Genomic DNA, 16,099 nt, shown 5'->3' with positions numbered 1-16,099 from the left:
TAATTGCCCTATGCAATAAATAAAGGTGTATTGAATTCTAAAAATAATTTTTGAGGCACACAATTTAGACAACAGTGTGTTAATATTTTCATTAACCCACTTTCATTCATCTTGAGTGACCAGTTTATCCTGTTCAGAGTGAATCCAGAGACCAGGAACACGGACAACAAAAATTAGCCAAAAATTAATTTTTACACAATTACATAAATCTCAGTAACTTAAGACTTTGTTGCTAGGTAAAGTGTCTAAATTTGGCTTCACCTTTGCACTGAAGAAAATTTGTTCAAAACATCTTGTTCAAAACATCATTGAACTGTGTGGTTTCAGACACTGTGTAACACACGGTTATATATAAAATTGTGCAAAAGGACATTGCAGAGCTGACTTCTTCAGGGCCTGGCATCACTACATGCAAGCGTCAGACTCGGGGTGGAGGTGTGGCCTAAAGTTTGAGGGCAGAATTGCACTTTCAAAGTAACTTGAATGATAATAAAGTTTCTATTTAATTTGTATAGTTATCTCAGTATACACATATTCTGCTAATTTATGAAACTCTTGATGCACAAACAGTATTTTCAGGCAGGTGTTTGACACTTACACAATGCTAAATTGGTAGTCTATTTAAACATACTTATTAGCCTTCTTGCTCCAGTACAAGTTTAAAGAAGCAAATGTTAGTCACAAACCTCAAACAAAAAGTCTCATTTCATTTTTACTCTATTTATTCTGTAAGTCCATTCATAGTAACTGGATTCAGACACAGACAAAAACACACACCCACTCTCCACTGACGCTTCCTACCTTGGAGCCCAGTTCCCGAAAGGGCACCTCCTTCTTGAGGAAGAGGCCCGGCACAGGCTGCAGAGTCTGGAAGCTCCAGATGTACTGCAGCACTATGAGCAGATCCCCATAAAAAACCATAAAGGGAGACGTGATCATGGCGTACTTCCTCCTGTCCCGCACCATCCACAAGGTGCATGACCAGATGAGGAAGACGAAGGTCAGCCAGCTCACGTAGGTGATACTCCATGCCTGTGAGGAAGAGAAGCACGAATGGCTTAATTAGACTATAGGCTGTGGGAGCTAGAGGTTGTTTTGAGTTTAGATATAATTCTGTCCTGAAATCTGGCTTATTTTTAGCTATGCCTATGCCTATGCGTTTGCTAGTTTGTTAGTTAAGCTTTAATTAATGAGGCTTAAAACACTGCAGTTAGTATAAACTCACCATCATGGCGATCAGGGCACAGATGTAGCTCTGCTTCATCACAAAGCGAAAGATCTTGACCACTGCGTTCACTCGGACGGTCCTCTCAGGCGAACCTGGGACCCCTGAGAGCACAGGGCTGATCTCATACACACTGTTGTCCATTCTCTCTGCAAACACAATACAACAACAATTTACAACAATACTTTGTCTGTTAGTGTCACGCAGACTATTTGCATAATAGAGGTGGGGGACGAGACAAAAATATACTGGGATACCTGTAAGAAAGTGCCATAAAACATTAAAGCCATAAAATGTACTTATTTAACAATAATATATTTTACCGTCTAAACATTTACTTGTTACAGTGAGTAGCTACACCGTTATGAAAACACACAAGACCTATTTCCACAATACTCACAAATTTTAATGTTAACTTATACCATATTGAATTCTCAAATCTGATTGGTCAGTAAGTGTTGATTATTTTTCACTAACAGCAGCTCTAACAGTAGTAATGGCTGCGAGGTTTATATTAATTCTAATAGATTATCGTTTCTATGGTAACAACTTCCACTGAAACATGCATGGCAAATGTTCCAAATATTATTATAGCTCCAGTAATAATTAAGTTTTTAGTTAACAAACAACATTAAATGTAACTATAAACAGATTAAAAAGTATGATGCGTTGTTCTTTAAGAAATGAAAATTGTAATTGTAATGGTTGTGGTTTCGATATGAGCATCCCCCATTGGGTTTTATTCCCTACATACCGCAATATCATGTCTCTATGGCTTATTCACATGTTAAAATGTACAAATATATACATGAGACGTGAATTTGCACCTCTATATCTTTGTCCACTGTAAGGGATGACTAACCTTCGTCCGACTCATCCTGACTTTTGTATTTTGGGGTGGAGTAGAGTTCTGCAGAAACTGGTCCATTCTCCCGTGACATAGTCATCAGATCCACGGGGCCTCCGTTGGACGTCACAATCAATACCTGAGAGACAATTCAATATCCATTAATGCATTTCAGCAGCTGCATAAGACATCATTTTTGCAACATAATACACACTATATATAGGCCCATATTGCTAACAGGCCCATAGCTTGTCTATAGTTATACAATTTGTTAAATTTAGTTACAGTGCATCATGATGCAAGCAAAACTAATACTTTAAAATCTAATTTATGAACTTGAAATAAAGATGCCACTCTAAAACCTGGGCAAAAAGGTACTGTTTATAAAAACTCACTCGTTTACAGTGGTTTCACAATAAAACACCGTATTTTTTTATTGGTGCATTTTATGGTTATCCAGTACATGGTTTAACTGTGGTACTTTATGGTATCAGTGATTAATATAACCCCTTAAACTCCCAGAACTCATCAGGATTCAATCATTCATTCATCTTCAGTAACTACTTTATCCTGGTCAGGGGCACGGACGATCCGAAGCTTATCCTGGGAGCACTGGGTGTGAGGCGGGAATACACTCTGGATGGAACCCCAGTCAATCTCAGGGCACTCTCAGCATTGTGCTAATATAATATCACATCTCTATATCGATATCATAGTGCTCTATTGCTTATCCTTAATACACATACAGTACATATTAACACAGATTTAAACATGTAGTAAATATTTCATGTTTTTCAGCAAATTTGTACAGCATGTTTATAAATCTGTGAGCTATAATGAAATGTTGTCCACTACTGTATATTATTCTGTTCCTTTTCTAACACTGTTATTTTAATCTTATGACATCATTTCTATTACATAACGCGTGCATTGAGGATACTGACGTAAGACCGGGATGAGAAACAATTTTCTGCAGATAAATAAGAACACATCAGAACTGCATCCACATCTACAAATATTCTGTAAATAATTTAAGAGTATTGGCATAATGTGTTAGACCATGGGTGAAGAAGATTTGATCGGCAAATCAACCTTGTGGTAAAAAAAACAGCTTTTATCAGTGATCGTTTTCTAAAAGCTATTATGTATATATATATATATATATATATATATATATATATATATTTATATATATATATATATATATATATATATATATATATTTATGTATATATATATTTATATATATATATATATATATATATATATACACACACACACACACACATACTATATTTCTCCTTTTATCAGTGTTTTATACATACAGTGTCTTTTTTATACCTATGTTTTAAAGCATGTTTTATATGATATTAACTACAGTATAGACAGCAATTTGTTCAACTCTGGTCATTTTTTATGTGCTTTTTTAAATAAGATTTACTTACTTACATTATGTATTGGGTTTAAATATGAGAGAAAGCAGGTGTGGGTGTGGTTTATTGCAGGGGGAGGGTGCTGTCTGGGGGATGAGCTACAGAGGTAATGACCAGCATAGCACACCTAAGCCCTGTTTTCTCTGTATATTAATGTGATCTCTCTTTCTTTCTTTCTTCCTTCCTCTTCTTGAGCAATGAGCTGAGCATACGTGTGTGTAGCCAAGAGATGAGCAAAGCAGAAAATGTCAAGACAGCTGGAAAGCTGCAAGATATCTGTGTTGAAAAGTTTTACGTTATTGACTAAATAAGCTGTGCGATCTTATCTTGGGTATCCTGTGTATCCTGTGAGTGGCGTACAGATGACATTATTACAGTGAGGAACCATCATTTTTTGGTTAATTGTCATAAGAGATGTGTGCATGTTATTATTTATAGTGGTTCTGTCATAAGAAACAGGAAATATCCATTCTACCTTTCTCTCGTCTGGGAGATAGCGTGCCATCCTCCACATCTCTCTCCTTTTCTCTGCTGTCTGATGGAGCTGAGTGCTTACAGGAGGCTCCTCTTCATTCTCCTCTGTTACTTTAGCCTCCTCCTCTTTCTCTTTTACCTGCTGGATAAGCAATATAGACCATAATCGCTAAATAGGATTAAATCCTTAATTGCAAATGAGTTAGGGAATCTCAATTACAGAAGAATAAAAGTCAAGAAATGAAAACAAATGATCAGAAACAGAAAATGATGTTTGAGTCAGATGATTATGATAAATAAAATACTTCAAAGGGTCATTAATCACTGTTTTGCCACGGCATCAATTCATTTTTGATCCAGTTTGCCAATTCCAATCTGAATGATTAAACTGAGCCCTTAGTATCAGAGAGCTTGTCTGGAGACTGACCGTGTCCACTGGTTCCTGCAGCCACAGACGGACGAGCGTGGCCAGCGTGTAATACAGCACCAGGAGCATGATGGGATTGACGAAGTGGTGCCAGTCAAGCTCAGGGTTCACCTTAAACATCCAGGTGTGGGAGCAGTCACTCAGCACCACCGGAGAAATACCGAACAGACTGAGATAGAGAAGCAAAAGATTGTCGAGTTAGGGTGCTGTTGGTAAAATGTCACAATCGTGTATCTTTGGGAACAGTTCATTGTATAAACAAAATGTGCATTTCGACACTTATGTGAAATCACTTTCTCACAAATAATCATTACTGCGACTTCGCGGAGGACAGTCTGTCCTCTACAGCATGGTGTATTCAGTCTCTCGGCTGCTAATCCACACCAGATCTTTCTGCTTTTCTTCAATATACAAAGTTACAATTCCTCTACTCTTGTTTCTTTTTTGCTCTGGCAATAGAGCTGGAGTGCCTGAGGAGCAAATCAAAAACAACAGCCTCCTGTTTAAGAGAATAAAAATAAAAAGAAGGAGGCAAAAGGGCTAAAACAAAAGAGCAGCCAAAGAGAACAATACGGGCGAGCTCTCCAACTGTCATTCAGTTTCATTTGTTACCAAGCATTTTAAACGACCAGAATTATTTAAACGACCAGTCACTTTTGGCTATGGTTATGAATAAATAAAACCCACAATGAAGAATGAAGCTTAAACTCTAGGATGAGCCGAGTGCCTGCGTGTAGCTTATGGATTCGAGTTCATGCTGTATGCTACAGGATCCAAACGAAGCAAAGTCTTTTTGTATCTTCCAAAGCAGATGGACATCATCCAAGCTATACTTCCATCATGAAATAATTATTTGTAGATGCAGAGAAATAATGAAAGCTCGTATTTTATTTTGAACACTTATTCAAGAGGAAAGGAAAAGGTACACTACTGAACCACTGTGGTATTGTGGGATTTTTTTAGGATGCTGCTCCAGCTTGTTGTTTAAACCCATTTCCATGTCAGATATAAAGAAGACTTCCACAGAGACCAAAAGTGGGAATAATTAATACCGTTTGTTAGGGACGTGTTTTTTGTACACTCCACTACAAAGGCCTCCAGTGGCTTCTAACATGGTGGTTTTCTAAATTGCTATTTTTCTGCCCTCTGTGGCTCATTACTGCATTTTGGGTTAAACTGAAACGGATGCACACTTGGGCTAGGAAAAAAAAACAACAACTTTGATTTGTATTAGCATGAGGATGTGTTTTTAATTGAGACTACAAAGCACTTCTGAAAGTCGCTCTGGATAAGGAAATTTGCTAAAGGCTGGAAATGTGAAAAGAAATCTGCAAAGCTCGAGCGGATTGTAAAGCTTTTATTTTATTTATTGTTATTTCGGCTTAATCAATTTCAGATAGCAGTTCTGTTTTTACCTCCTAAAGTCAAAGCTGTACTAGACTCGAAGAAAAAAAGGGTACTAACCTGGAGTTTTTGTATTTTTTGTATGCATCTTATTGATTGATTGATTGATTATTTTTTTTTTACTTTTCTCCCTAATATAGTCTTGGCCAATTCCCACCTAGCAGCCAGCTCCCCTGTCATACAACAACTACCAATCAGGAGGGTAAAGGCTGCTTCCTTTAACACACACGAATCCATCCAAACACATGTTGTCGAACTGCTGCTCATGCTGACACAAGGCAGTATAACACATCTGGAGGAAAGCATTATGCATCCTCTTCTGCATACTTGAGCACACAGACGCCCTGTTGTTGGCTGTTGCTGTGATTGACAGGGGAGAGAGTATGCCATCCTTATGACCCAGAGTGCATGACCAATTTTGCTCCCTTGGACTCCCCTGGCTCGCTTGTTGCACCGCTTCAGAGCTCAGTATGCACGTTCTACCTAGAAAAGTGCATGAAGCTTCATTCTAAAAAGTAATTTCAGTCTAAACATATTTAACGGTGCACTATATCCACATTTCCAGGAGAAACTGCATATTAAACGTACAGTAGGTGTACCCTTGAGGGTACCACCACAGTGACAATTAAAGATACAGGTTAGTATTATATTTTTGAAAGTGTATTAGAGTGAGGTGTAGATTAATTTGAAAAGATATTCGGTTTAACTAAGAGAGAAATCATTCACCGGATTAAATATTATATCTATTAAATATTATTGATTTCTATAAAATCTTTTACTGTCTTTGCACACCGTCAGTCCCCTTCTTCTTTTTGTATGTCTAAATGATTAAGGTTTTCCTCTGTGTCTACATTACTTTCTTTGTTCAGCCTGTTTAACCACACAAATTCCCTGAATGTGTTTCAAACCTCATTCTGCAGCTCACATATGTAAAATATCTGCCTTTTATGGTGCCTTGAATGCGTATGCTGCCTTCTGTCCTAGATTGAGAGAATGAAGTGAAAATGTTTAACACATTGAAGTTTCGCTTCCCCGGAGGTCAAAACGCCTGTGTTTATTTGCGCTGTTAGGTCATGGCGTAATTCTTCATTTTGTAATCTTGCTTAACAGCTCCCAAATTAACCTGAAGAAAAAAAAACTTGAAACAAAGAGCAGATTTGGGATGGATCCTTCTGGAGAGATGATGTATAGAGCTGCGTTCAGTTACAGGGCACATTTGCAAAGCATTTATAACACAACAGTTACACAATTAGTCCACCACTAATGAGACCTGGGAAAACGAAGCGGTGTGCTTTGAGAAATATTATACCGTACACACCCTGCACACTGCTTGCTCCACGCCACTGAGTGGCTTTACTTTGATTAAGACCTAATTTAGAATAATTGCATCTACTTAACTCCTACAGCATTTTGTCTTTTTTTTCGCTCTCCCACTTTCTGTATTTCTCTCTCCTCTCTGTGCAGCGATTTGTGCAGAATTCCCTGAAACCAGCTGTGTAATTTCAGCACAGGCCAAGAGGCATCCTGCCGTAATGAGAACCACCTGGACCTTCGCAGGCTGTCGCTCCCACTTCCATTTCTCTTAGTGTGAGTTTCTGAGTGAGCTTTTAGCATTTTCTATAGAATAATATACAGCTATACAGGAAGACAAACTCAAACCTACACAGTACATGGTGACTCACATTTCTTACCAGTTATATGGGAGGAACTGTGAATAAGTAAGGCAACACTTTTAAACAAAAGGGTATAGACCACACTTGGTTTTTCATAGAATAATAATAATTATAATAATAAAAAAAATCCTGGTCGGATTTTTGTTTCTGTTACGACTTCAAGATAAAGGTCAGCTATGTATCACTTAGAAAAAAAAAATCTGATCTTACTGCCTTTCCGAGCACAGTGTATAACACTCGCACAATCACACAAACAACTTCATAAACATCAAACAATACACAATCTGTCTCTATCAGATCTTCACTGAGTCTCTCTTTGACCTGCTATACTTATGGGGAATATATGACTGATAGCTAACCACATTATTAGCTCTTTAAAATATATCAAAATGATATATTAAAATGTGTTTAGAGTGGACTCCACAAACACGGAACGTTTCCCTAATATTAGCATGTGTTTCGGCTTTTGTTATTATTTATATTTTAGAAACCATTTCGTAATGTTCTGGGAACGTTCTGTTTCAGTTAACAAAGTCAAGCACTGCTCTCAAAACGTTCTGGGAACATTTAAACACAACGTTCTCTAAACTACAAACTTACCTTCTAGGAATATGAGGGTGAGTCAAATGAAAACCTAAAAAAGTTCAACATAAGTTAGCAAAATATTACATTAAACCTGTAGAAACGTACTACTGGCCCATTGTTCTCAGTAGCCTCTTCTACTGTGGTCTTAAACCTGATACAATTTTGTCACACATTTTGCAATAAACAATGCACAAAAATAATAAAAAAGAAGTTTTCATTTGACTCACTCTCATATTTCCGTAAAGAAATCTTACCAATAATTGTTAGCTAGGGAAGTTTAATAGCACTCGTTACAGCAATCAATCAAAATTTATGCAAAATATGTATTTTTTAAATTCTTTTTTATCCAAATCTGTCTGCGAGTGAAGCTCTAAATCTGTATAATTGTATATATATTGTCCTTTCAGTGATGGGATTACTTTTACATGGATGGTATACAACCATAGAGAAAGCACAAGTAACCACAATAATTGCTCTAGTGTTGGACAAAATGTCATAAAACCAGCATTGGTATGATTTTCTCTCACATCTGCCTCATTCAAGGACCTTTAATGTTAGACTGTTAAGGCTGTAGTTTTGGATTTGCATTATATAGTAGCTCCTTATTTTGAATGTTTATCAATGGAGTTCAACAACTGCCTTTAAGCCAGCTTTATACTGTGAGACAATTGCCCAATTTTACTGTCGCAAACAGATAGTGGAAAATCATTTTTTTGGTTGTGAGTTAAGATACTAGATTGCCATACTCAGTAGCAAAAAAGGAAGATTAATTACAGCTTCCAGGTATGCTATAGGTAGCTAGCTAATTAGCAAAAAAATGCTCTTTTCAAACATGTCAAGTTTTTTTTTTTTTTTTTTTTTTTTTTACTATTATGACAAAGTGAAACTATTTCATTCTTCCCAGTTGAAGAGGTAAAACCCATGCTGCATCACTGTGCATGACTCATGACTCTTATAATTTCACATGGAGAAAATATATCGCGCAGTCTGGCAATTTTTGGGGCTCATTTAATGCAATGTGACAAGAAATAATCTTAAAAGGCATCAAAATGACTGATTATCACACATACGCTACACATGCATTAGATAGAAATTAGGTTGAAAAAAACGCTGAAATATTCCCTTAATATTCTCCTCCCATGCTGGTACTCAGTGTTTTTCCACTAGACATTCTCAGTACAGTTACAGTACTACACCCACTTCTCTCTCCATTCACGTCTCAGCAGTTTCAGCCAGGCCAAAGAATTTCACAGATGAAAGATGGTATGCTAGTCTGCCCTGTGCAGCTGTCAAACACATTGTTACCTGGCTGATTTAGAGGTTTTATTCTGCCTTTAATCAAGCAGCTGAGTATTTACTGACAGCAGATGGGTGCGTAATGCTTCAGTGAGGAATGAGGCCAAAACCCTACAACTCTGTACACACTGAAAAAAAAGGAATATGTGCTCGATCGGATTTAAGAGAAAATATAATGTATAACTTACATAAAAAAATTCTCATTAAAACATGAAGACTAAATTAGATTAGACTAATTTAGTCTTCATGTTTTAATGAGAATTTTTTTTATCTTTTTTTATTTTCTCTTAAATCTGATCGACCACATGTTCCTTTTTTTTCAAGCATCTAATCTACTAGTCAGAATAATATAGAGTGAGCGTGATCAACTGATGCAGTATTAACGTCAATTACGCTATAAAATCTGGTGAGGATGTTGGTGCTGACAGGAAGTAGGAATTTAACTTAATTAACCCGTGTGTGGCATGATAACGCCATAGGCAATGCTGCTGCCTCACAGCAGCAAGAATGCAGATTCGATCCTGAGCTCAAGTGAGTTTGATTTTATTCCAGGACTTTAAAAATACATGATCAGATCATGTTGGCTGTATGAAAACAAACTGTGTTAATGCATCTTAATTCATTCACGTGGAACCTATGTACACAACTGAATTAAGAAAATTCAGGGGACAGTTTTTTCAGTGATGGACAGCAATCTGCTGCGTACCACACACACACACACACACACACACACACACACACACAGACACAGACATCATATGACTCATGCAGGTGGCCATTAGATTGATCCCATCACCATCAATTCTCGAGTTTTTTTCATATCATGATCCAATTTATATAAAGCTGTAATCTCATTGGTCACAGTGTGAAGACAGGTCACATGACAGCGTCTCATGCTGGAAAGGTTAGCGTGCAGCTGAAAAGCCTTTTAACTGCAAAAATGAGCATGACCAAAATCAGACCATCAACCTTGAGACGTTTTATGGACCTTGTTTTACAGCACCTGTATAACATTCTGCTTTCTATAATGAAATCAAACGCGACATTCGGTAATTCAAAGCCTAAACTAACTGAAAAGGCTTTGCCAAATATGGAGTTACAAATTAACCTCAGAAAGCAGTGACATAAATCAGCAATACTGTCAGACCTACATGGCAAAATAATACCCTAGTCCCCTACTCCGAATGCTACAACAAACACTGAAAAGAGAAACCTCAGTGGATGCATACGATGCCGGTGGTCTGACCTGGCATAACGATCTCCAGGAGGAATGGCTTCCTGGAAGAACTGGAACTGGTAGAGGTAGAGGATGATGAGATGTCCCGCGCAGAAGATCGCCATCAGCACGCAAAGGCAGCTAAAGAGCAGCGTGTCAAACGAGCGGCAGAAAGACCACCACGTGCACAGGCCCAGAAAGGTAAAGAAGTACATGGCAGAGGTGAGGGAGGGCAACATGATGCCTGCAGGACGATACAGAGCACAATAAAGTTTTGACCATCAATATTCAAAGAAACAGTTCTCCATTTCTCCCAAATGTAGATCAGCCAAGACATTGCTGGTGCCTGACGTCTGTTTGTTTAGTTTTGTACTATGAAGCTAATGGAGGCAGTGAAATGGAAGTCTATCTCAGCCAAAATCTATTCCATAAAACACATGTCGAAACCTTTGTGTGCTCTTTAAATAACATTGAGCTACATCATCTTAATTTAAAATGAAATGAATCAGCAATAATATATCTGGAAGAAAAGAAAAAGAAAGAAAAGAAAATTCTGTAAAACAGTATGGATACTATGTATTTACAAATATACCGAAGAGCTAAAGACAAATGTGAGCCGCTCTGTTCAAGATGGCTGCCCGCATAACCTTTGTCACGTGTTGTGGACTGTCCAAACTTCTTAAAATTTCTGATAAGAGATGCTAGTAACGAACAACTAAAAAGTATACTGTATAATTTATACATATAACAGTGTTGCTTTTGTTTAAATGTATATAATATTGCAGTAAAATGTATATTTCTCCCATGTTTTGATGCTGTTGAATGAGAACTAAATGTAGAGAGAAACTGTTCAGGATCAGACGTTTCATCAGACAGACTACGCTGTCTTGGTCTGAGGAATAACCTGAAGCCCGTTGTTTGTGTTTGTCACTTTAATGCATCATTTGCATAGAACTGACAAAAAAATCTAAATCAAGATGTTTGTACATTACAATATTTCATACTGTGACCTTAACTACATTAGGAACTGAACTGGATATGATTTCAGGCAAGTGTACACTCAGTGACCAAATTATTAGGAACCCCGCTCTAAAACTGGGTAACACTGCGATCGGAGATGCTTTTCTGTTCACAACTGTTGTAACGAGTGATTATTTGAGTTTCTGTACACTTCCTGTCAGTTTGAACAAGTCTGTCCTCTCTCATTAATGTCCTCTCACAGAACTACTGCTTACTGGGTGGTGTTTTTTGTTTGTTTTTGCAGTTTTTGTGTTTTTTCCCTACAACATTCTCTAGTATAAAGTTTAGACAGTTATTTTAGGAAATCCCAGGAGATCAGCAGTTTCTGAAATACTCAAACCAGCCTGTCTGGCACTAACAACCATGCCATGGTCAAAGTCACTGAGGTCAGTTTTCCCCTGATCTGATGCTTGATCTTGATATTAACTGACACTCTTGACCCATGCCTACATGCGTTTATGCACTGACCTGCTGCCTCATGATAGGCTGATTAGAGATTTGCATGAATGAACAGATGTACAGGGGTTCCTATTAAATTGGTCAGTGAGTATATGTGGCAATGTTTATGGAATACTACTTATTAAGAGTGTAAAATCCTAAAGAAGCAGATTTCAGAAAAAAACGTCTTCTCTGATCACTTACATTTAGTTTAAGTGTGTGTGTGTGTGTGTGTGTGTGTGTGTGAGTGTGGTTTTAGTGATATACAGCAGGCACTCTCCAGGTATATGTACCTGTAAGGCCCAGTAATACGGTTACGACTACTTTCCCTGCAGTCGCAATCAGATTTCCAATGATTTCTTTTAGTCTGGATGCCACTTCTGCTATCTGCCTCAGGATCTTCATCTTGGTGCTCTCCTCCTCTTCTTCCTCAGGCTCTAACCCCTCCAGCTCTTCCTGCCCTGCTTCTAACTCCTCATCAGGTAGTTCACAGTCTTCAACACCCAACTCAAAGTCTTCCTCGAGGTGCAGCTCAGGCTCCAGCTCGAGCTTTTCATCTTTCTCCTCCTCCTCCTCCTCCTCCTCCTCCTCTTCTTCGTCATCCTGCTCCTAAACAGATGTGAGAGGGAAGAGCTAAGAAGAGGTCTGACTCATTTATGATGCAAAATATTTGGCTGTACTTAAAGTAATATGTACACAAAAGATACATAAGCAGGAAGCAAATATCAATAATATCAAACATGATTCGTTTATTTCAAGACTCTGCAGTCTAATGTTACACCCTCAAGGACATACAGCACTTAAAACCCAGTAAACCATGAACAAGAACTATAAATCAACATATCAGTGCTAAATAAATTTATACCACAGCGCTGCTGAATTCTCGAATGTGAGCCGTAATCATTTCTATAGTAGCGACTTACACAGGGAAGTGTATGGTGGATGCTCTACATAAACAGTGATGTTTTCTATGAGGAGATGTTTATTTAGCATTTTTTGGAAGGAGTCTCCAGTGTCAGTGCTTTGTAACAGCCAGAGATACAACTCTGTTTAAGTTTACTGGCATGAGAAAGTCTTCAAGACAGACGACTTTCGTAGTAACATGGCAAGCTGCGTTTTTGTTTCTTATTAACTTCCAGAAAGAGGGGAAAAAAAGAGTGGCTGGTGAGAGAACGACTATTTATAACTAATATAACTTAGGTGATAAAGGGAACTAACTTGTTTCTAGAATGTTCCACAACATTAGATGTAAACACAACAAGACAAAATATTACAATGTGTCATTATTTAATACATTTAAAAAATTGTTAGTGTTGTTAGTAATATTGCTGCGGTATAAAAGGAATAAAAGGAAGTGTTGTTAGTAATATTGCTGCAGTATAAAAGGAATAAAAGGAAGTGTTGTTAGGAATATTGCTGTGGTATAAAAGGGATAAAAGGAAGTGTTGCTAGTAATATTGCTGTGGTATAAAAGGAATAAAAGGAAGTGTTGTTAGTAATATTGCTGCGGTATAAAAGGAATAAAAGGAAGTGTTGTTAGTAATATTGCTGCGGTATAAAAGGAATAAAACACTTCTGGATGTGCTGTTAGAGGAAAACAATCCACTTCTATGTGTCGAGCTGCAGCTCATGACCTGGTTGTTGATTATTTTCCTCTAAAAGCACTCCTCATTGTGTTTTATTCCTTACCTAACAAGCCAATGTGATGAAAAAAGTTACAAATTAAAGTATTGTTTATGTTTTCTTATAACTATACCAGGTAATTATTTGCATTCATTACAGAACTGGTAAATAAAAGTGTGGGTCTTTTTGTGTTTTCATTCTAAAAATGATATGAGTTGATGTGTTATGCCAAAGTATCACCTTAGAAAGTTACACCAAGCTAAATACTTCCTACAGGAGTGGAACAAGATGAACATCTCTGTGCTTGATTAAATCGTGTCTGTTTATTAAGTCTTAAATTAGGGCTTCTTAAATCCAGTCCTAATGTCAATGTTAAACTGTCCCCAGGGAACCTCGCTCAGGACTGGAGTTAAACACTCCTGTCTGAGATGTTTCTGTGAGAAGACACAGCCAAAAAAAAAAAAAAAAAAACAAATCTCTCCTACTTTTGTACATATAGGCCAATAGCTTTAAAAAAACATGAATGAGAAATACTCCACACAATAAGGCACGTGTATTGCCAACACATTCATTTTGTCTCTGAAAAATAATTAAGCACTTAAATGAGCTTCCTCTTGACAAGGGTTTTTGGCTTGATGGTATTCTTAGACCGTGACCTTTTTGTACTAGCATAACGACATGTTTCGATTGAGAATAAAGTGCTTCTGTAAGTCAGTAAGTGTTCAAAAGATCTTCATCTGCACAGTAGGAACACTACAACCTGACGAACAGGTAAGAGCTTCTGTCCAAAGTATATAACATTTAATACATTTGAAAATACACAGAAGTGCTTTGTAGCAGTTAACTATAACTCTACATATGCATTTCTTTAAGGCTGCTTTGTGATGATTTCGATTATTAAAACTGATACACAAATAAAATTCATTTAAACTGAATCGAAAAAAAAAAAAACACCAAGCATTGCTAAAATCTGACTTTAATGGGAAACAAATACAAAATATCAGTATATGTTAACACTGCACATAGGCCAAACTAGAAAAAAAAAAAAGAAAAGTTCCCAGTACCTGATCAATCTAATCTAAAGTAAATCTAATCTCTTTGAGTGGCTTCAGCATACCAAAGTGACTCCACTCCAGGCGTACAAAGCACAGCTGATTTAATCACAAGAGACTATAACTCAACACGACTCAATTCAGCCTGTTAGAGTCCTGTTACAAAAACAATGCATACAACAGACACTAATGTTCTGCTTGGAACAGAGATGTAAACTCTGGCTGCATAAAATTCAACATGATTTGGTTCTGAACACACACACACACTCAATACTTTGAAAAAAACCATCCTTCACAGAGCAAAAATTGGAGTTTCCTAGTCTCAGAAAAAGCAAACAGTTCTTCAAACTTCATTAGTGAAGGATTAAGATGGCGTATGAGACACTGACTCACATATGATCTCAATTTCAAAGTTGTTAGGAGTATTTCCTCCAAATGTCATTCTCAGGCAGCGTGCGTAATAGTTTACTATTTTCTCTCTGGTAACTGTAGCGAAGTAATTTTTTAAAAAATGTATTACAGCCTTCTTCTGTTCAAGCAAAGATTGAATACGACCAAACAAAATAAATAAATAAATAAATAAATAAATAAAGCTCAAGTGGACCAATGAAAAGTATCTTGGAGTTGCAAGGTAAAAATCCCCAGCATGTCTGACCCCACTGTATTTATCATACCACTGTGGTGAATGAAATCTCTGTGCAGCACCATTAAGGAGTTATCTAGATGGGCAAAGTTATACAAACAAATCTTTTTCACATGGCTGAGCGAAAGGAAGAAAAATCCCTCTGTGATCTGTTTAAACTCAGACCACTGAGCATCCACACTGATTAAATGAGTTGCATTTGGTGAGTTTGGCGGTGTTGGCCCGTGTCTGTATGTAGAGGGATATCAGCTATGCCATGCATTCATCCAGAGTGAAAGACTGAGGAGTTTCATCTCACATACTGAACCTTATCTTATAAGAAATTCCAGATTTGAACGATTAAAAACGGTGTGCTTGGATTTCACTCTATTTCACATATAGCCTAAACTAAATCTGTTTAACTTTCAAACGAATTAAATCATGCAAAGTGTGAGAAACTTTGATAAGTACTTTATTTCTTACGGGTTGGCTCGAACATGAGGAGACAGGAAGCAGGCTTGGGTCAACTCAAAAGGAGCTCTTTATTTTCGTTTACTATTTTCTTTGCTTTTCAGCGATTTTATTTTATGAAGCAAATTATCCACACACACACACACACACACACACACACTCGGCTCTGTGCTGCTCGGCTCTTTCTCGTGGCTCTCGTCTCTCCCCCCTTTATCCTTGCTGTCGCTTACCGAAACACAGAACACTAGAGAAATCCCGCACAAGTGTAGGTCCTTACCACTCACTTTTCCTGG

At 37.4% G+C, this 16,099-nt stretch overlaps 1 protein-coding gene across 4 annotated transcripts in view; it reads right to left on the bottom strand.

Annotated features, from left to right (window-relative positions):
• LOC113526703 (piezo-type mechanosensitive ion channel component 2) overlaps positions 1-16,099 on the bottom strand; it is a 127,787-nt gene that overhangs the window by 39,583 nt on the left and 72,105 nt on the right. For 2 of the 4 annotated variants that reach the window (XM_026913993.3, XM_026913994.3), the window contains exons 6-12: positions 12,332-12,647; positions 10,611-10,824; positions 4,407-4,575; positions 3,981-4,118; positions 2,088-2,211; positions 1,226-1,374; positions 802-1,032 (exon numbers count right to left, since the gene is read on the bottom strand). In XM_026913993.3, coding sequence (XP_026769794.3) covers positions 802-1,032; positions 1,226-1,374; positions 2,088-2,211; positions 3,981-4,118; positions 4,407-4,575; positions 10,611-10,824; positions 12,332-12,647 — 1,341 coding nt within the window. Of the gene's footprint in view, positions 1-801; positions 1,033-1,225; positions 1,375-2,087; positions 2,212-3,980; positions 4,122-4,406; positions 4,576-10,610; positions 10,825-12,331; positions 12,648-16,099 lie in introns of all 4 variants that reach the window. The other 2 variants (XM_026913991.3, XM_026913992.3) reach the window with 1 other exon arrangement.

This window comes from Pangasianodon hypophthalmus, chromosome 1, assembly GCF_027358585.1.
Source record: "Pangasianodon hypophthalmus isolate fPanHyp1 chromosome 1, fPanHyp1.pri, whole genome shotgun sequence".
In the NCBI taxonomy this organism is placed as follows: Eukaryota; Metazoa; Chordata; class Actinopteri; order Siluriformes; family Pangasiidae; genus Pangasianodon; species Pangasianodon hypophthalmus.
This window is presented reverse-complemented; position numbering and strand designations above follow the sequence as displayed.